Source organism: Panthera tigris, chromosome B3 (assembly GCF_018350195.1).
Source record: "Panthera tigris isolate Pti1 chromosome B3, P.tigris_Pti1_mat1.1, whole genome shotgun sequence".
NCBI classification, from domain to species: domain Eukaryota; kingdom Metazoa; phylum Chordata; class Mammalia; order Carnivora; family Felidae; genus Panthera; species Panthera tigris.
Genome location: NC_056665.1, coordinates 3,554,838 through 3,574,942, shown reverse-complemented (window position 1 = coordinate 3,574,942; position 20,105 = coordinate 3,554,838). Strand labels below are relative to the sequence as shown.

At 47.4% G+C, this 20,105-nt stretch overlaps 1 protein-coding gene across 8 annotated transcripts in view; it reads left to right on the top strand.

Annotated features, from left to right (window-relative positions):
• Positions 1-20,105, top strand: part of SH3GL3 (SH3 domain containing GRB2 like 3, endophilin A3) — a 130,609-nt gene that overhangs the window by 92,626 nt on the left and 17,878 nt on the right. For 6 of the 8 annotated variants that reach the window (XM_042987931.1, XM_042987930.1, XM_042987932.1 and 3 more), the window contains 4 exons: positions 1,484-1,617; positions 5,177-5,371; positions 11,885-11,988; positions 13,137-13,246. In XM_042987931.1, the coding sequence (XP_042843865.1) occupies positions 1,484-1,617; positions 5,177-5,371; positions 11,885-11,988; positions 13,137-13,246 (543 nt within the window). The remainder of the gene's footprint in view (positions 1-1,483; positions 1,618-5,176; positions 5,372-11,884; positions 11,989-13,136; positions 13,247-20,105) is intronic. The other 2 variants (XM_042987933.1, XM_042987929.1) reach the window with 1 other exon arrangement.

The window sequence follows — 20,105 nt, the reverse complement described above, 5'->3', positions numbered from 1 at the left end:
ACTGTGCCACCCAGGCGCCCCTGCTATTGCTGTTTTACAGGTGAATAAACTATGCATGGCTGGACCAGTAGGTGTGACAACTTTAAGGTCAGAATTTGCTAGAAATGCGAATTCTTGGGCTGGCCCCTAAGGTCTTTTTCTAGCCTGGGAGTTGAGAGACCCCAAACTACATTTTCACGAGGTCAATTTGGTGGAAAACTCCAAAACAGGAAAAATAGTTTGCTTTGGTGCCTCATGTCCCAGAGATGCCTCTTAGAGAAACGGCCTCTCGTTCTGCTCCGCTACCAGGACTCCTGCTTGCACATTACTGCGGGTCAGCTGACACTGAGATACCAGAGTGCAGGCCAGCAACACCTGCCGGTCACAGCCCCCAAGGCCAAGCGCGGCTGGCTTGGGCCTCATCGCAAGAGCAGGCCTTGCCCGTCCCGCTGAAAGGCTGTCCCATGTGACACGGCCAGGCTTTCTTTGACATCAGAAAGGGTAAGGAGCCTCGGAACCATCTGAAGGCTCTGGGGACTGACCTCAAGATCTAGGAGCTAGAAGCTGACAAGAGGTTTTGTTCCCTTATTTCTATTGTAATCTTTATTGCCTGACACTTAGCCCTGATGAATGAATCCTTTTAGAGTTTACAAAGAGCGATTTTGTTCTCCAGCTTCTAAGGAACCCTAGGTGCCAGTTCACAAAACTACAGATTTCCCTGCTCTCCGAAAGCAGAGCATTGCCACCAAGCCTTTTGTAAACCGAAGTGGCGTAAAGCAAAGAAGAAATTACCGTTAATTTATGTGGAAAATGTTTTGAGCATGACCAGGCCCCCCAAAATAGGCTCTTACACTTTTCTGATATCTTAGGATACATCTTACTGATGTGTGCACAGAATAAAATCGAGGCAAAGCGCAGATGCTCACGGACGCAGTTCAAAGCTGCCGGGACGGGGGGCTGATGCCAATGTTCTGTACACAGTTCAGTTCTCACTACTTGGGGTCCATGCTGCCTCTAGTGGCTCACTGCAAAACAGGGGCTGAATGTTTTCTCATTTTCGCCTTTTTTTTTTCTTTTTTGGTGAAAACAGAAATCCTCTTTGGATTTCTTCCAGTTAGCAAAAGCAGGTACTGGTTATTGTAGGTCTCTGGTAAACTGATGGGGTGCGACCCAGACCTTCGAAAAGCAGAGTGTGCCTGTCACCAGTCTGAGAAAGGAGCTTTATCCCCATCTAGTGGCCAGAAGGGTAAATGCTTCGGTCTGCCTGAGCCTCCTACCTTTATTTTGTAGCGCAGACTACAGAACGTAGAGAGGAAAATACGGAAAATAAGACGTTCAGAAAAAAAAAAATTTTTTTTCTCTGAGTCAGGATTCAACAGTCTCAGGGTGATTCGCTTTTTTCCATGGCCCTCCACAAACGTTTGGGAAAGAATGAAGTCAATATCACCGCTAACCTCGAGTACCCTGCTGAAGACCCTTTTTTAATTTGTATTTTCTATTCAAGGTAGTGCATTAATAGAAGTCGGTGAATCCATGAAGCTAATGGCTGAGGTGAAAGACTCTCTTGACATTAACGTAAAGCAAACTTTTATTGATCCACTTCAGTTACTACAAGACAAAGATTTAAAAGAGATTGGGGTAAGTCTTCCGGGCTCTAAATCTACCTGTTGCTACTGAAAGTGAAGTTCCTATTTAAAACCATCAGAGTGTTTCTGTAGGGATTCCGTGAAAGCATCGTCTTGTGGGTGGTGAAAAAAATAACTCCTATTTACCTGGCTCACTGGGAAAGAGACCCGGGACCTCTTAGCTTTTTATTCTGTATCTTATTTTTTTTTTAATTTTTTAGGGTTTTTATATATTTTTGAGAGAGAGAGGAAGAGAGAGAGAGAGAGAGAGAGAGAGAGAGAGCACATGAATGGGGAAAATGCAGAGAGGGAGAGAGACACAAAATCTGAAAGAGGCTCCGGGCTCCAAGCTGTCAGCACAGAGCTCGACGTGGGGCTTGAACCCACGAACAGTGAGATCATGACCTGAGCCGAAGTCGGGCGCTTAACCTACTGAGCCACCCAGGCACCCCTGTTCTCTATCTTATTAAAGCCGGCTAGAAACCAGGATGAAGGAACACATTTCCACAGCCACTTCTCACATAACAAAATGATCCCATCACTTTGTAGTGGATTTTTGATAATGAAAATCACAACTGTGTCAGTCATATCTTTTGATACTTGGCACCAATACTGATTATTTTGCACTGCTTCTCAAGGAAACCAATAAACAGGAATTGACATTTCATGTCTGGAAAACTGTTAGAAGTGGCCTTCCAGAGCGCACATGTGAGCTCTCGGGGACCTGTAGGTGATCATGTGCCTCTTGCTTAGTGGTGTTTGTGCATATGTGCACAAACAGCGTTGAGATTCCTGCCTCACCGGACTTCTACTCTGGCGGGGCAGCCTGTGTTGACTTCACGCTGGCGGGGCAGCCAGCTGCCCCGAGGACCTGCCCCCAGGTATCTTCAAGAGTGATCTGAATGCAAGTCCAAGCCAGCTGGGAAGTCATTTGAACCTTGGCTTCCTTCCTTCCTTCCTTCCTTCCTTCCTTCCTTTCTAATGTTTATTTGGGGGTTGGGGGGATGAGGGGCAGAGAGAGAGGGAGAGACAGAGAATCCCAAGCAGGCTCCGTGCTGTCAGCACAGAGCCCAACACAAGGCTGGATCTCACGAACCCTGAGATCATGACTTGAACTGAAATCGAGTCAGACGCCTTACCGAGTGAGCCACCCAGGTGCCCCGTCCGCTTTCCTCCCTCTCCTTTCTCTGGGCACGGCGCATCTCATGGGGTGGCCCCTGGACCGTCAGCATCAGCATCACATTAGAAAGGCAGATGCTGGGGCCCTGTTGTAGGTTTCCCAAACGGAGAGTCCTGGATGCCTGGAATTCAGGAAGGTTGAATGAAAAACGAAAGCAACCATTCAGGGACTCCCAAGAACATTCTGCTGCCCGCCCCCTCCAGAATGCCCCCCCTCAGCCCCTTACTCCTGGTCTCTGTCCCATCCATGTCAGGGAAAGCAGTGTCCTTCCTGACCTCCGAGGTCTGTCCTCCACTGGACCCCGGAGTCTGTTGCCACATCCATTGTCCTCTCTCCTGAATCTCCATTCTCTCCCTTTCTATCACCTCCTCTCAGTTAACATCTGGACACATCCACACAACAGCCCTTGACTCCCGGCACCACACCCAGAGCAGGCTTCCTGAGACGCAGACTGTCGGCAGCTGCCCACAGGGGAGGGACACTGAAGATCCACTCCAGCCTCTCCTGCCCTCTGGGGCCCGATTCTCCGGCCTCTCCTGCCCTTTGGGGCCTGACCTTGGCCCCTTCCCACCGTTACCTGAAGCCCCCCGGGGTGTTTTGCTGTGTTCTGTCCCTCTGTTCCTGGCCTTTCTCCCCCTCCCCTCCCCTCCCCTCCGGGCTAAGTCACATCACCTCTCGGATCTCAGACGCTCTTCCCTTTGGGAAGCCCCTGCCCTCCCTGACAGAATCAGGGGCTCCTGCGCTCCCCGCGTGATGGCACTAAGCGCCTCAGGGGTAAGGATCCTGCCTCGTCCACTTTTGTGGCCACGATGTCCAGCATGGCATTCGTGCTTCCAAATTACTAAAGAACAGATGGCTCTAGAGAAGGAGGGGTGTCCTGGGGACCGGGGGGACCAGAACAGCCTTTCCAAACGCAGAACCTTAAAACCAAACGCCCCCTTTGTTGAAAGACATAATACGCCATTTCTTCTCGTGCCGTCGTCCTTGAGGAAAACCACAAGTCCGCCCCACAACGTGGGTCTTCCGTTTGACCTGCTTCAGAGCCGGCTGTGGACACAAATGGGCGGACTTGTGTGCAAAATCCACCTGTACTTAAGTGTTGGCATTCCCCACGCAGCAAAATAGTACTCTAAATGGCTTCCTTGTTACTCAGCTGCCATCTGATACAGAAATGCCATAAAGCTACACTTAAATCCTAGAACGATCGAGAGTTAAGAGTCTACTCCTCAGAAGCCATTCATAGTCTCGACTGTGCCGCTGCGTCTCAGGCCTCAGGAGTGGGGAACCTGCCCATTTAACACACGGCTGACTTCTATCTGTAAGGGGTTTTGTGGGTTCAGTTCTTGGCCCGTCAGCAGCCATCACCCCTGTTTTACAGCCACACACGGAGGCACAGAGGGAGTAACAGATCTGCCCAGAGTCACGGAGCATATAATAAAGATGCTTCTGGGTTTTTATCCCATATGCTCTCTTCACCTCTTCATTATGGAAGTGGAACCAGTGTTTCATTCACTAAAATGCTAAGTGATGTTACCTGCATACTTCGCTGGGATGGCCTGTTCTTGTGTGTACATTTGATGTCAGATACCTGTTTTCCAAGGATTGTAGGCATAATGCCTTGCCCCATACAGCTGTCCTGCCGACAGTGTTTCTGACATAGGATCCCTCTGCTGGAATACAAACTGTGATGGGGGAACTTACTACCACACAAGACAGCCCCTTCCGTGAATGCACACGTCTGATATTTACAGTTGTTACATTTTGTTAAAGAGATTCTTTTTTTTTTCTTTTTTTTTTTTTTTTTTTTAAGAAATTTCACCATTTCAGAGGTTGTGAGTGTCTGTTTCTCAGTGTGTACATGTTCACTGGAGGTATTTATTCAACTTGTTCTGTTATTGTTTGGGAACTTTATGGGAGACGCCTAAGTATTCTAGGAGTTACTAGAAATTTGTGCTTTTACAGTCTCCTTTTTGGCAAGGACTTGACAGTTGTGCCAAAGGAAACATGCTTGTTTTTGGCAGAGTTAATTGGCTGGAAATTATCTGGATGTGTTATTAGAGCACTGAAGTGAGGGGCCCTATAGACAACTTTGGGAAATGGAATCTGAGTGCTGATACTGTGTCTTTATGTTCATATAGGTATTCATTCTGCCATCCATTTATCCATGCATCCATTCACCCACCCTTTCCTCCACCCACCTGTCCGTCCATCCATCCGTCCATCCGTCTAACCATCCCCCATGCCTTGAGGACCATCAGTAAGGGTAGCCTCTAGTGGATGCTGGGGACACACAGACGTGTAAGATGCGTCCCTGCCCCTAGAATTTAGGTCACCCGAAAGCAGTGGCTGTGATCATGGAAATAACAAAAGTTTCTTTGCCTGTGTTTTGAATGTACAGTTCTCTGAAAGACTCTTTTGTCTTGTTCAGCACCACCTGAAAAAGCTGGAAGGCCGCCGCCTGGATTATGATTATAAAAAGAAGCGAGTAGGTAAGATACCAGACGAAGAAGTCAGACAAGCGGTAGAAAAATTTGAAGAGTCAAAGGAGTTGGCTGAAAGAAGCATGTTTAATTTTTTAGAAAATGATGTAAGTATTTAAACCAACCAGGAGACTTTAATGTGAATGAAAACATTGACCATATGAGTAGGATCAACATGTTGAGAAGCTCTGGAGCCTTAGTTTACGAGAGCTTCCAGAATTTTCCGTAACCATTATGTCCTGCCTCAGAAATAGCTTCAGACATTTGGCAAGTCCCAACTCAGACCTCAGATCTCAAGAAGGCCTGTTTATGCCAGGACTGTTCCGGAGACCTGCTCCAGGTAGCCCCGGGGAGGGGGATGGTTTGGGGACTTGCATAGCAGACCGGCCTTTGTGTTTGAGGCCATAGCATTGTGACTTTGCAGTGGAACGCGGGGCCCACGTCATGCGTAACGTGCGCTTTTGCTCAGACTGAGAGAAGCACGCTGTGAGGCAGGTGTGTGAGGAGGAGAGGCTCTCCGGTGCCCTGCCTTGTCATCGCGAACATGCAGGATATAAAAGCGTGACCTGCGTTGTTCAGCTGTACCATAGCGGTGCCTGTGGACTCAGGAATGATGAAGGTCTGGACACACATCCCTCAGAGACGCCAGTACCCTGTTGTGCTGTAATTGCCACCACCAGCTTTTATTTTATTTGTTCAAGTGAAGTTAGATTCGCGTCCCTGAGGGGCATGGCGATCCCCACCTGGGCACCATCAAGGCCGAAGGCCTCCCTTCTTTGCCTCACTGACGAGTCCTTGGGCGTTTGTCGTCACTGCCTTTTTCCACCTGCTTCTGTGTGGCGTCCTTGCCCTGACGCTGGCCTTGCTGATGCCCTGAGCCGTTTTGGCCCAGCCTTAGCTTTGGGCCCCCTTTGCTGAACTTTCAAACCCGTGGAGACAAGTCAGAGGATTTATTTATCTGCAAAACCATGTTCTACTTACAATAGTTTATCAAAAGGTACATCAAGGTCTTGCGCTTTTGAGTCAAGTCAGACAGAACGTACGGAGCATCTTTTTTATTTGCCATGGTGACGTCGGGGGCGGATTAGTATGTTCAGTATTAGCAAGACATTAGTCGCGGAGATAACAGTTTGAAAATCCCCACGTCCATTAAACCTGAGTGCTGAAAAGCACCCTCAATTATGTTTCTCCTTTTAACATTTTATCAGGGTGCTTACATCTTACAGGAAGCGGGAAGAGGTCTACACAGTTGGCTGTTTTCCTTGTTTATTTATTTTCCCTTAAAAGTAGAACTTGCCTCTTGAGATTGTCCCCAGGCAGCAGGCGATTTTGGTTTTGTCTCCGATTGCTGTATTTGATTCTTCGACGTGTTGAGAAAGTGGGTTTGAAGTGCGACATGGCAGGTGCACGTTATCCTTACCAGGCCGTCGCCAGCATTGCCCTTCCGGTCCTGTGCCTGTTTGTGGCGGATTTGAACCCTGAAGTTGAGTCTCGTGAGTCAGACGTGCTGCACCCTCAGCTCAGGGCTGGGTCCACACCTCCGCCGACGGGCTGTGCTGGCTCATTTCGGGGACGGGCTTGCGCCTTCCGGCCTGTCCTTTGACAAGAGCTCCTGGAAACCAGCCGCGGAAGTGGGAGGAGACCGAACTTCTCGGCAGCTGGGGACTATCCCGCCGCCTTGGGACTGGGCTCCTTCCCCTTCTCTGCCCTCCTGCCCGTGGCCGCCTTTAGCCGCGGTGGTGAGCCGGGTGCTCTGGTTGCTGACTCTTGCGGGAGTGGCGGTGGTAGTGCCCAAGAGGTGGCCGGTGATGGCGATGCCGACAGTGGCAAGGGGGCCATTTCTTGAGCGCTCACGGTAGAGCGTATGGGGTCCTAGGGGCGTCCCCTGTGTGACGACACCCCTGCTTTTGCCTTTCCCCTTCCCGGGGTTATAGTTGAGGAAACCCACAAGTTACTAACCGTGTGAGCCCCAGAAGGCCGCCTTCCTTCTGTTCATGGGGCACCAGCGGGCAGACCCAGAAGGGGACCGCCCTGTCCTTTTCCGTGTGCGTGTGTCTGGGCAGTCCCTTTGATGAGACGCGGCGTGGAAAATCTTCCCCGGTTCAGCCCTTGGGCCTGCCATGCTAATGCGGAGGTGGTTGTGTGTGGGGATCAACAGCGGGCGACTCGGTGGGGGAAGACGGGGAAACCGGTGCATGGAGGGAGGAGGCGTACGTACGTGGAGCTCTCGGCCCTGTCCTTGGCCCCTCTCTACAACCAGGCCAGGCCCAGCGGGTCTGCAGCCCTCAGGACCCTGACTTCCTGCTCTCTCCGGGTCATCAACCCCACGTCGAACCTTGCCACTTCACCCCTCGTACCTGTGTCTGCTCGTCCCGTAGGAGGTAGCGGGTTGTGCTGATAACGTCTCTGTGGTCAGATGAGTTTGGCGGACCATAGCGCAGACAAAATTCGCAGCCTTCTTTGTCACCAGACTTTTCAGAGTCTTTGTATGGTAATGTGAAAAATTAATCTCTACGAGCTTGCTAAGGATACTCTGGGAAGTCTCTCCAACTTGTTTGGCCACAGAGCTTGTCCACAGCATCATCGTTATTGCTGTCATTTCAAGGGACGGGTGCCATGTGGCATAAGGTGCATTAGGAAATTCCGGACTCGCTGAAAGAAAGCACCCAGCCAGGAGTGGACGACCTGAAATCTGGTTCTGGTCTCGCTTCTGCTCAGCTGTTTGCCCCTGGAGAGTCGCTTCGACCTACAGGTATCGGGCCCGACAAGTGAACAAGTGCAGGCAAGACACCCTTTGGAAATATGAAGTGGGGAATAGAAGTAGAAGAGGCTGTTATGTAGGCTCCCGCCGTCATTGGCTTGCTCAGACTTTCTCAGAAACTCTGAATAAAGCTCTTGCCCCATTGGAAAGGGCATCTGTTTGTGATCAGACTCCTTCAGCTTCTCCGAGGAATCCAGAAAGAGTGGAGGTCTTTGAGACGACAGAGCAAGAAGTCACTTTGATGAAAGCGATTCCTATCAAAGTTGGCCTCCCTTGGAAACGTGCCATTTCGGTCGTGAAAGGGGACAGCTTGTCACGTTCCAGAACAGATGCCTTTCCCTCATTCAGGCATGCCAAGCACGCTGCAGACTCCAGAGATCTGGGGGCAGGGCATTACCTACTCATGCCCAGTATCTCTCCTACTCATGCCCAGTATCTCTCCCAGTATCTCCTGAGGGCTGTGGCCCTCAGAACGTGCCTCTCGGCCCACCTACCTGGCTGCTGACCGGTCCTGGCAACTGACTTCTGAAGATTCTGAGGAGGACAGTTCACAGCCCTGCTTCCATACTCCCCCCCGCCCCCCCAAGATAGAGAGCTGCCCTTATTACAGTCTGTAAGCCTTTGAGCCCTTCTTCCTTTGGTTCAGCCCTAATCCTTTGCCCTTGGCCCACTGGCCAGCCAGTGGCTCAGAGCCCATTCAGGTTTCCACCACCCTGCCCCGCCCTGCCCGGGAACCCCTGTGTTCCCGGTGCGCAGTAGTATGGGAACGTCTACACTCTGCCTCCATCCCCACGGCTCAGAACCCCAGCAGCCTCATTGGCTCATAACCGGCCACTGGTTTGCAGCTAAAGAGAGGGTTTTGAGGTAGAGTGCACCCCCGGGCGACACCCAGTCGATGCACGGCCTCTCGCCCCTGGGAAGAGAGCGAGGAACGGCGGCGTGGGGTGGAGTCAGCCGTGAAGTCCCCAGGCTCAGCCACGCGGGCACGTTCCCCACAGAGTTGGGTTCCTGTAAGTCTCAAGGCAACGGCTCCCGTGCCCCGTGAACAGGGGACCCTGACCAGGGCTATTTCCATTGCTAGGTTTTGCTTCTTTTGAGAGGAGACTAGAGCGGCTCAGAAGTAGCAGTTTCCTCTTCCTCTTGTAACAAATCACCGCACGCGGGTGCCTTCAAACAACACAGATCTATCGTCTTCCAGACGGGAGGTCAGAAGTCCTCACGTCACGATATTGGCAGGGCTGAGTTCTGCCTGGAGGGTGTAAGGGAAGCAGCCATGTCTTTGCCTTTTCCACCCGCCAGAGGCACCTGCTTCTCCGTCAAAGCCCACTGTGAGGCATCTTCACACCTCTTACTCTCTTCCTCTGATCACCTTCTGTGACCCTCCTGCCTTCTTCTTCTAGGACCCTGTGATGACACCGGGCCCACCCAGATAATCCAGCTAATCCCCTAGTTCAAGACCCTAGTTCAAGGCCATTTTCCTGTCCACCGCAAGCTCTTCCTGGTTCTGTTCTGGTTCCCCTGGTCGCTCGTGTGGCCTCTTCCTCCCTCACTGTCAGCTTACTGGGAAGTCTGGTCGAGTTTCCTGCCTCCGGTGCCTCACATGTGCCCCCATCTGGACGGCCAGGGCCGTTGACTCTGAGACGGGAGTCAGCCGTCTGGCGGTTCTCCCCTGTGTGTGTCGTGCGAACCCTTCCACGGGATGAGGTCACACCTTACTCGCAAGGTGGCGCCGGCAAAGGGGTGGCACCGGTCTCAGCGGAAGCGGAATGAAACCTCTTTTCTCATCCCAGCGACCTTCCCCGAGTCAACAGATGGAGTGGTGTGGCCTGTGGAAGAAACGCTCTGCCTTCTGGACAGGCCCTCGCGGGGCCTGGCTTCATCGCTGCCATGTTTCTGCCTGTCCTGGGGTTTGATTCCAGCTGGGGATGGGAGGCAGAGGCCACCCGCAAAACACCTTGCCGCTTATGGCCTGGAATCCTCCCTGTTCTGGCATAAAGGGGCAGATGGTCCCCTTGTGACAGCGCGTGGCTTCACTGTCAGCCTGAGACTTTGCAGCGGAGTCCCAGCTCTGCAGGAGTTGTGTGCAGCAGGTGCCGTACCGCACTGCGGTCCCTCCCGGGTTCTGAGGGGCCTTGGGGTTCCCTCCCTTCCCGGAGTCAGCCAGAGAATGAATAGTTCCAAAGGCACCTCTAGATCGCCCAACCTCTTTTAGCCAGCCAGACAGGACAGCTGGTAGTCTTTCCGTCTGCAGCTCCCTGCTCTCCACGCCCCCCCCACCCCGATATGTTTCGAGGAATATTCACTTAGCTCTTTCGCTGTTCCTTTGAAAATGAGAAACGTCAAACATATTTCAAAGTGGGGATTAAAATAGAAACTAACTTTACTGAAGACGGGGAGGTGTGGCCCAGATTTGACCCAGATCGCAGCTCTCCCACCGTCGGGAGGAGAGTTCCTTCTGCTGCGCGTTCTCCTGTGGTCGAGTTAGACCGAGGCATTGGACTTGTTTAAACGTCAAAGCCAAAGAGGTGAAACTTAAGAGACCCGTAGGATTTTGTAGGGGCCCGGCTGTCTTTGTTTTGTTTTTTGGGTTTGGGGAAATTTAAGGCCTGGCTTGTTGCTTTTCTAGTCACAGGGCGTGGTATGGTCAGCGTAATGCAGCCGGGTTTCCTCGTTCAGATGCTGATCACAGTGGGGCACACGCGGAACGGATGGCTCAAGTGTGCATTTGAACCCATGTTTAAAATGCTGGGCGCGGGTAAGGAAAGAGAATGAATAGGCAGCTGAAGCATGGTCTGGAACAACAGATGGGAGCAGCTGGGGTCTTTGAAGGTGAATGAATCCATGGCTGGTTTTATGGGGTGAGTATGTAGGGGTGAATGAGCAGGGCAGACTTTGCCCCAGAGCTACTTAGGACATGGAGGTGATACATTAGGCTTTGGGGAATCTTTGGAAGAAGGGGATTGATTTCGGTGTGTGTCCTTCTCTGGAGTTCCTGGGACTCGTGCTGGGGTCCTCGTCACCTCAACCCAGAGGTCCTGCCTCTGAGGCTGGCCGACATCAGCCTAAGGAACCCTGCTTTTGCATAGCAGCTGCTCGGACACGTTGGGGAAGCAGGGAAGCTCCCAGGCCCCACAGGAGAAGTCTCTTCCTCGATTCATGCTTCCCCAGGTCTTCTGGGCTTTCTTACGTGACTTCGTTTTTTTGACATCCACTGTATTTTGGTCACTAACTTCATGAATGTCGTGATTCATGGGAACAAGAGATGCCAGAGGCTGTATGGTTCATTCCTTCTTGCTGTGTGTTTCAGGGCGATGATTTTGTGCTGACGGCAAAAAAAAAAAAAAAAAAACCATCTAGGGAGCAGGCAAGCCTTTGCCCTGGTGCACACTCTGTCGCTCATTTCGCCTCTTACGTGAGAACAGTTTCATTTACTTAGTTTCTTGATTTGACTTAGCTAGAAAATGCCCGTAGAGACATTTCACTAAGAAAGCAGTTCATTTACTAAATGTTGGCCTCACTTGTAATTGGAAAAGCTTTATCTCTCTGTTTTCAGATCCGTGAACATTAGAGCGCAAAAATCTCCTGGGAGTATCATCTAATTGGAAAAAACAAGCTTTTATCGAGTTAAATCAAATTTTAATCACAAATAAATTTGAACATGGTTTTCCAGAATCTATAGCTTTATACCGTGACCTGGGTGATTATTATGCGGGGCTCCGAGATAAAAATGAAATGCAATGAAATGGACCGGAGCCGGGGAGGACACAGGGCTTCCCTGCAAAGCTGGCTCTCTGTTGCTGGTTTCCCTTCTCTCTGAACACTACATAGGCTTTGGGATGATTTTGCGCTTTCGCTGCAGGTAGAACAAGTCAGCCAGTTGGCTGTGTTTATAGAGGCGGCTTTAGACTATCACAAACAGTCCACAGAGATTCTGCAGGAGCTACAGAGCAAGCTACAGATGCGGTGAGAACCTTTGCGTTCGTTACAAGCCCGGACCGCAGGGTTGGACCCCGTCAGAATCAATCCCTCTGTCTGTCCCTCCGTCTGCTCCTTCCCACCACACCATCCTGTTTTGAATTTTCTTTAGCTGGCTTCCACGCTTGGGTGTGGGATGGCACTGAGAGAATAGACTACGGGGCTCCGGCCAATGGGACAGAGCCGGGAAGAGCAGTCTGGCAGGCTTTCTCCCTTTTCGTGTTTCTAAAGCCCTTTTCTGTGACCTGTGTTCAGGGCACCCAGACACAGTTGCTCACCCTACAGAACCGTCCTGGCTTCATGGCTGATTTGGGAACTTAAGCTGGGGATGGCGATGGCTTATACCTCCCTGCCAACGTCTAGGGATGTGGAGAAGTGTGACACGATACTCAGAAAATATGTAAAAAGATGTGTTTTTACCTCACCAGTACAGATGTGAGGCCAAGTTCATACTACTGACTCTTAGAGGCGTTGAAAGAGTCCAAAATAACCTTCTAATGATCAAAGAACGACTGCTGTTTCTTTTAGCCTTTAATGATGCTGTGTTCTATACTTCTCTGAAAATTAATAGTATCATATGTCATGTGCCCAGTGACCCTATTAATTAAAGTAATGGGTTAACAAATCTACCCTTTTTCTTGACCGGGTTTTGTAACGGAATATCGTTTTTGTATGAGATTATGATAATGGGAGAACTGGGAGGGATGTTTGCTTAAATCAGTGCCAGAATTCTAGAGGGAAGACACAAGGTGGGGCTGGTCTCTGAAGCCTCCAATTCGGTAGGCGGGGTGTGCACGCAGCACTCACGTGAGCGTGTTTGCATAATCCTCTCTATGAGCAGAAGGAGAGAAAAGGCAGCCAATGCTGTGGAGTGTCCAGTGTAACCCTGGCGCCTGACCGATGCCTCAGAGACTCTTACGAGAGACACGCTCTTGCAGATACAAAGTTGAAAAACTCCACTGGGCACCTACACCTATCACTTTGAGCTACTCACGAATCAGTGCGTAAAAACCACCCCCGTCACGACTGCCACCCGTCACCCAAGTCTGTAGGCTCCTCAAGGCAGAGCAACTGTATGTCTGGAGACTCGGGCTTCTCCCTCGGAAGTCTGACCGGTCTCAAAATGCATATTTCAGAATATCGGCCGCATCCAGCGTTCCCAGACGAGAGTATAAGCCCCGGCCCATAAAGAGGAGTCCTAGTGAACTCAATGGGGTGTCCACCACCTCGTCAGCGAGGACAACAGGTAAGATGACCATTGTGTGTTGCTAAGTGTGCTCTTCAAGGAGGTGTTGCCCGAAGCTTTTGCTTACTGCTTGTTGCTGTATTTGGTGTGACCCTGTATTTGACCCTGACTTTTTTTCTTTGGGTGTTGGGTGAATCCCCTTTCCCACCCCATTAGTGCCCCTTTTCCTGCTTCCTGGTTTTGTATACTTCTGTCAAGTTTCGAAAACCAGCACCAGGAAGAATTCCATCACTTACTGCCTTCTAATACGTTAAAACCTTGGCCGTGGAAACTTCGTGCTACATTGTCCTCTGTCTTTACATTTTTAACTCTTTCAAAATAGTTCCCTAGTTTTTAGAAAAGTGTGAACATTTGTTGAGTTCCTGCTATAAGCTAGGCACTGTCTTAAGTGCTGCATCATTATTTTTTAATTAGACAAATGACACATATATATTCTTGGCTGAAAGGATCCAACAGAGAAAAACAAAATTCAGGTGGTGTAAGTCATGCTGGAGGTCTTTTGGTCACCCCCTCCATCCCTGTCCCTTCCCTAGATGTAGCTGCTGTTAACAATTTGGTATGAGCACTGTCCTGTTTATGTGCGCGTATACGCATACACCCGCACTATATACGCACAGTTTTAGATTATTTTCTGTTTCTCAAATACAAGATCTTACTAGGTGTATTCTTCTGCATCTTGCTTTTGTAAATGCATCGCTGTCTTTTGGAGTTATTTCCGTGTCATACGCATAGATCTATCTCTGTCACACAATTTTTTAATGGCTTCATAGTTTTCCGTTATATGTTACCATTACCCTATTAGTGGACGCTAAGGTTGTTTCCAATTATTTGCTAAAAACAGTATACTTTCATCTGCCTCCATGTGCTCAAGTCTTTCTTGGAAGTGGAATCCTGAGTTAGAGAGAATGTAAATTAGAAGTGATAGTAGCTATTGCCAAATTACCTTTCAGAATGGGCACAGTGCTTTTGACGTAGTAATGCCTGTTGCCCCACACCCACATCATTCGACTTCCATTCTTGCCAAGCATTCATGGGTAAAAAATTGTATTCTATCTTCCTTGTCGTAAATAGGGAAGTTGAACATTTTCTTCCTTTCTATATTTTCGTTTGCCATTTGTATTTTCTCATGTCTGAATTGTCTGTTTGTGTAATTTATTTGTTTTTTCTTTTAGGTCATTTACTTTGTCTTATTATTCATAAGAATTCCTTACATATGGGGATATTGATAGCTTTTTTTCTGCAGTTTGTTGTTGTGTATGTGTGTGTGTGTTTTGTTTTTTGTTTTTTGTGTTTTGTGTTCTCGTTTTTTAGTTTTATTTAAGTGATCTCTGTGCCTAACCTGGGCCTCAAACTCACGACCCCAAGATCAAGAGTCACATGCTATTCCTACTGGGGCCAGGTGCCCCAGAGTTGTGTTTTTAGAGTTCTTTATATATTGTAAACACAAGTCCTTTGACAAATACGTGGTTTGAAAATATTTTCTTTCACTCTGTAGCCTTTTATTCTCTTAATAGGGTTTTTGATAGATCAAAAGTTTTTAATTTTGGTGCAGTCCAATTTCTCATTTCTTCCTTTTAGGATCATGCTTTTGGTGTGAAGTCTTAAGAATCCTTTGACTAGCCCAAGATCCTAAAGATGTTCTTCTGTGCTTTTTCCCCAAAGTTTCACACTTGCACATTTCAGTCCATGGTCCACTTTGAATTAATTTTTGTATGACGCTGAAGTTGAAGTCTCATTCACCCATGAATTTCAAACTTCTCTGCAGCACATCTGCCTGTGGGAGCTACACGGTCTGGATTTTCTTCCAATGCTATCACTATCCTTTCAGATTTTTTTTTTTCAATTAAAAAATAAAAATGATGGGACTAATATGTGTATATAGTCCTAAAAAGAAAATGGTGCTACAAGGCCTTTAATGAAAAGCAGCTGTCTCCCTTTATGCCCTCTCCCCATCTTCATTTCCTGTTCTCGGAGGAAAGCACTTTCAGCTCTTTGTTGGGTATTTAGCTCCATTGTTCTAAATAATACACTATCAGTTCTTGATTTTTTTGGTTTGGGATAATATCTGTGGTTTCCTGATACGGCAGATGAGCTCTTTGCTCCCTGTCCTCGGCCTCCCATACACTTCCCCGTCCCACTTCCTCCTTCCTCCTTCCTCCTTCCAGGTTACTCATAATCACCATTTTCATTGTAGAACCATCACTTTGATCATGCAGAACTCTTACGGTGCCTCCCCTCTGTGCCTCGTTGTTGTGTTCAGTGTGGTGGCCTCTGCTGCTTGAGGGAGACACGGGCGGGCCCGTGACATTTCTGGCTGCTCTTGGGTGACTCACTTGAGTGTGTGAATGCGGGCACACGCAGCACTCAGAGCGCTGCCTCATGTGATAGTCACCGTGCCATCTGGATTTGGAGCTGGGCTTCCCCTTCTCAAGCTCTGGCCTGTTATAAGTGTGAAGGTTGGTGTCAGGAAAGGGGTTGTAGTTGGCCTCTTCTCTCTTTCTCTGGCTACCACTTCTGTTCTTAAAGCTCCAGGGAGCATATTTCCAGCTCTCTTACAAGTCTTTCTAAATGTCTCTCTCCCTCGGGGTACCTGGTAGCTCAGTTGGTTGAGCGTCCCAACTCTTGATTTTGGCTCAGGTCATGATCGTAAGGTCATGGGATTGAGCCCTGCGTTGGGCTCCACACTGAGCATGGAGCCTGCTTGGGATTCTCTCTCTCTCTCTCTCTCTCTCTCTCTCTCTCTATCTCTCTATCTCTCTATCTCTCTCTTCTCTCTTCTCTCTTCTCTCTTCTCTCTTCTCTCTTCTCTCTTCTCTCTTTCTCCCTCCCTCCCTCCCCTTCCTCTGCCCCTTTCCCTGCTCGCACTCTCTCTAAAAAAGAAAAAAATCTCTCTCCCATGACTTGTTGTGAAATAAGAAAAACATAAGACATCCCCCTCCTTCAAGCTCTCCAGAAATTTCTCTAAAAACCCTTTCTCATCTCCATCTCCTGACCCATCTATAGCATTTTTCTCATTGCCACGTAGTATTCCATTGTGTATATAAACCACAATTTCTTTATCCATTCATCAGTTGATGGACATTTAGGCTCTTTCCATAATTTGGCTATTGTTGAGAGTGCTGCTAGAAACATTGGGGTACAAGTGCCCCTATGCATCAGTACTCCTGTATCCCTTGGATAAATTACTAGCAGTGCTATTGCTGGGTCATAGGGTAGGTCTATTTTTAATTTTCTGAGGAACCTCCACACTGCTTTCCAGAGTGGCCGCACCCATTTGCATTCCCACCAACAGTGCAAGAGGGTTCCCGTTTCTCCACATCCTCTCCAGCATCTATAGTCTCCTGATTTGTTCATTTTGGCCACTCTCACTGGCGTGAGGTGATATCTGAGTGTGGTTTTGATTTGTATTTCCCTGATAAGGAGCGACGTTGAGCATCTTTTCATGTGCCTGTTGGCCATCCGGATGTCTTCTTTAGAGAAGTGTCTATTCATGTTTTCTGCCCATTTCTTCACTGGGTTATTTGTTTTTCTGGTGTGGAGTTTGGTGAGCTCTTTATAGATTTTGGATACTAGCCCTTTGTCCGATATGTCATTTGCAAATATCTTTTCCCATTCCGTTGGTTGCCTTTTAGTTTTGTTGGTTGTTTCCTTTGCTGTGCAGAAGCTTTTTATCTTCATGAGGTCCCAGTAATTCACTTTTGCTTTTAATTCCCTTGCCTTTGGGGATGTGTCGAGTAAGAGATTGCTACGGCTGAGGTCAGAGAGGTCTTTTCCTGCTTTCTCCTCTAAGGTTTTGATGGTTTCCTGTCTCACATTCAGGTCCTTTATCCATTTTGAGTTTATTTTTGTGAATGGTGTGAGAAAGTGGTCTAGTTTCAACCTTCTGCATGTTGCTGTCCGGTTCTCCCAGCACCATTTGTTAAAGAGACTGTCTTTTTTCCATTGGATATTCTTTCCTGCTTTGTCAAAGATGAGTTGGCCATACGTTTGTGGGTCTAGTTCTGGGGTTTCTATTCTATTCCATTGGTCTATGTGTCTGGGTCCATTTTTAAATCAATCTCTCAATACTTCAAAAATTTCATATGATTTTAAATAGCATTTTAATAAAATTTCAGGTTTTAATTTCTTATTGCTAGTGTATAGGTATACAGTTGGTTTTTGTGGATTGGTCTCGTTTCCTGCCATGTTGCTAAATTCACTTATTAGTTCCAGCAGCTTTTTTTGTAGATCCTGTAGTTTTTCTATAAAGATGATCATGTCATCCACAAATAAAGGCAATTTTACTGGATGTCAGGATGTTATTTGTTTTTCTTGCCTTTTTTGCACTTGCTAGAACCTCTGGTATCATGTTGACTAGGGTAGTTGGAGTGGACATGCTTGCCTTGTTCTTGATATGAGAGGAGTGGCATTCGGCATCTCATGATTAAGTATGATGTTAGCTGTAGATTTTTCATAGATGTCTTTTTTCAGATTGAATTCCCTTCCAGGCATAGTTTGCTGGGAGTTTTTATCAGGAATGAATTTTAGATTTTGTCAAATGCCTTTTTTGGCATCTGTGGAGATGATAATATGTTTTTATTTTAGTTTGTTAGCATGGTGAGTTCGGTTAAATTAATTAAAGCAGTCTTATATTCATGGGATAAGCCCTTTGTGAGAAAGGTTGTTTTCTTTTTTTAAAGTAAACTTAATTTTAGAATAGTTATGGGTTTATAGAAAAGTTGCAGAGACAGTACACAGCATTCCTATATACCCGTAACTGTTTCCCTTGATGTTTTTCTCCCCTTATTATTAACATCTTACTAGTTTGGTAATCCAGTGAGACTGTATTGATACATCATTAACTAAAGTCTGTACTTTATTCACATTTCCTTAGTTTTTACCTAATGTCCTTTTTCTGTTCCAACATCTCCTCCAGGACACTGCATTGTATTTAGTCATCATGTCTGCTTAGACTCTTGACTGTGACAGTTTCTAAGACTGTCTTTGTGTTTAATGAGCTTGGCAGTTTGGGGAGTAGTGTTCAGATATTCTGTAGAATGTTCCTCAGTTGAGATTTGTCTCGTTTTTTTTCAGGATGAGACTGGGGATTTGGATGTGGAGTCAGGGCCACACCACAGAGGCCAGGTGCCATTCTCGGGGTATATTCCATCAACACGAATTCTTTATTACTATTGATGTTAATTGTAATCGATGCTGTCGTTGACCCCCTGGCCAACCCAGTGTTTCTCAGCTTTCACTGTAAAGTTACTCTTTAAAATAAATGTTTCCCTGTGCAGAAGTTTTTTTAACCACAAATTAAATTTCCTTATAGATCTCAGGCTATTGAGGGCATCTGTTTCTTCTGGAGTGAGCTCTGGTAGTTTGTGTCTTTCAAGGTATCATCCATTTCATCCAAGTTGCCAGATTTATTGGCATAAAGTTGTTCATATATTCCCGTATTTTCCTTGTAAGCTCTGTAGAGTTTGTAGTGATCCCACTGCTCTCGTTTCTGATAGAAAATTTGTATCTTCTCTCTTTTTTTTCTTGATCAACCTGCCTATTGATGCCTCAGTTTTATTGCTGTTCTCAAAGAACCCGTTTTCTGTTGCATTGATTTCTCTCTTGCTTACTGTTTTCTAGCTCACTGAGTTCCACTTCGATCTTTGTTATTTCTTCTCTTTTGGATTTCATTTGCTCTTCTTCATGTAATTTCTTGAGGTAGAAGCTGAGGTCACTGCGTCCTTTCTTCCTTCCTAATCTGTGTATTTAGTGCTGGTCTTTCCCTCGAAGTACCACCGTTAGCGGTAACCCGTAGCTCTTGGTATGTTGTCTTCATTTTCGTCCTCTTTGGAGTACTTTCTAGTTTCACGTTTGATGTCGTCTTTAACCCATGGTTTACTTCCCTACATTTGGAGGATTCTCCAGATACCTTTTCTGTTTTAGATTTCTAATTAATTCCATTTTGGTCGATGACGTAGTCCGTGCGAACTGTACCCTTTAACATTTTTTGAGACTTGCTTTATGGCCCAGAATAGAATCCATCCTGGTAAATGTTCTTGACTTGAAATGCACGTGGATTCTATTCGTGTTGGGTAGAGTGTTCTACAAATGTCAATTAGGTCACGTTGCCTGATAACGGAGTTCAGGTCTCCTGTGTCCTTATGGATATTTTGTCTATTCTTGTGTTCAGGTTCCACCTGCTCTCTTCCTTTCACGCTTGGTGCCTCCGGAAACTCTGCCTTCGGGCCGGTGACCACCCCCGAGGCCCTGCCCTAGACGTAGCTCTTAGGGCCACCTTCTTTCCTCCTCTTCTTGTCAAGCCTTTTTTTTTTTTTTTTTTTTTTTTTTTAAATTTAAATTCAAGTTATTGATTGATTGAGCACTGCAGCACCGGTTTCAGGAGCAGAACCCAGAGATTCCTCGCTCCCATCCAACACCCAGTGCTCCTCCCAGCAAGCGCCCTCCTCAGCGCCCATCCCCCACCTAGCCCTTCCCCCACTCCCCTCCCCTCCAGCAACCCCCAGTCTGGTCTCTGTATTTAAGAGTCTCTTATGGTTTGCCTCCCTCTCTGTTTTTACCTTAGTTTTCCTTCCCTTTCCCTGTGTTTATCTGTTGTGTTTCTTAAATTCCACATAGGAGTGAGATCATATGATATTTGTTAAATCAAATTTCTCTGACTTATTTTACTTAGGATAATACACTCCAGTTCCGTCCACGTTGTCACAAACGGCCAGATTTCATTCTTTTGGATTGCCGAGTCATATTTACATTGTATACGTTTACCACATCTTTATCCATTCATTTGTCGATGGACATTTGGGCTCTTTCCATACTTTGGTTATTGTTGATAGTGCTGCTGTGAACATTGGGGTGCATGTGT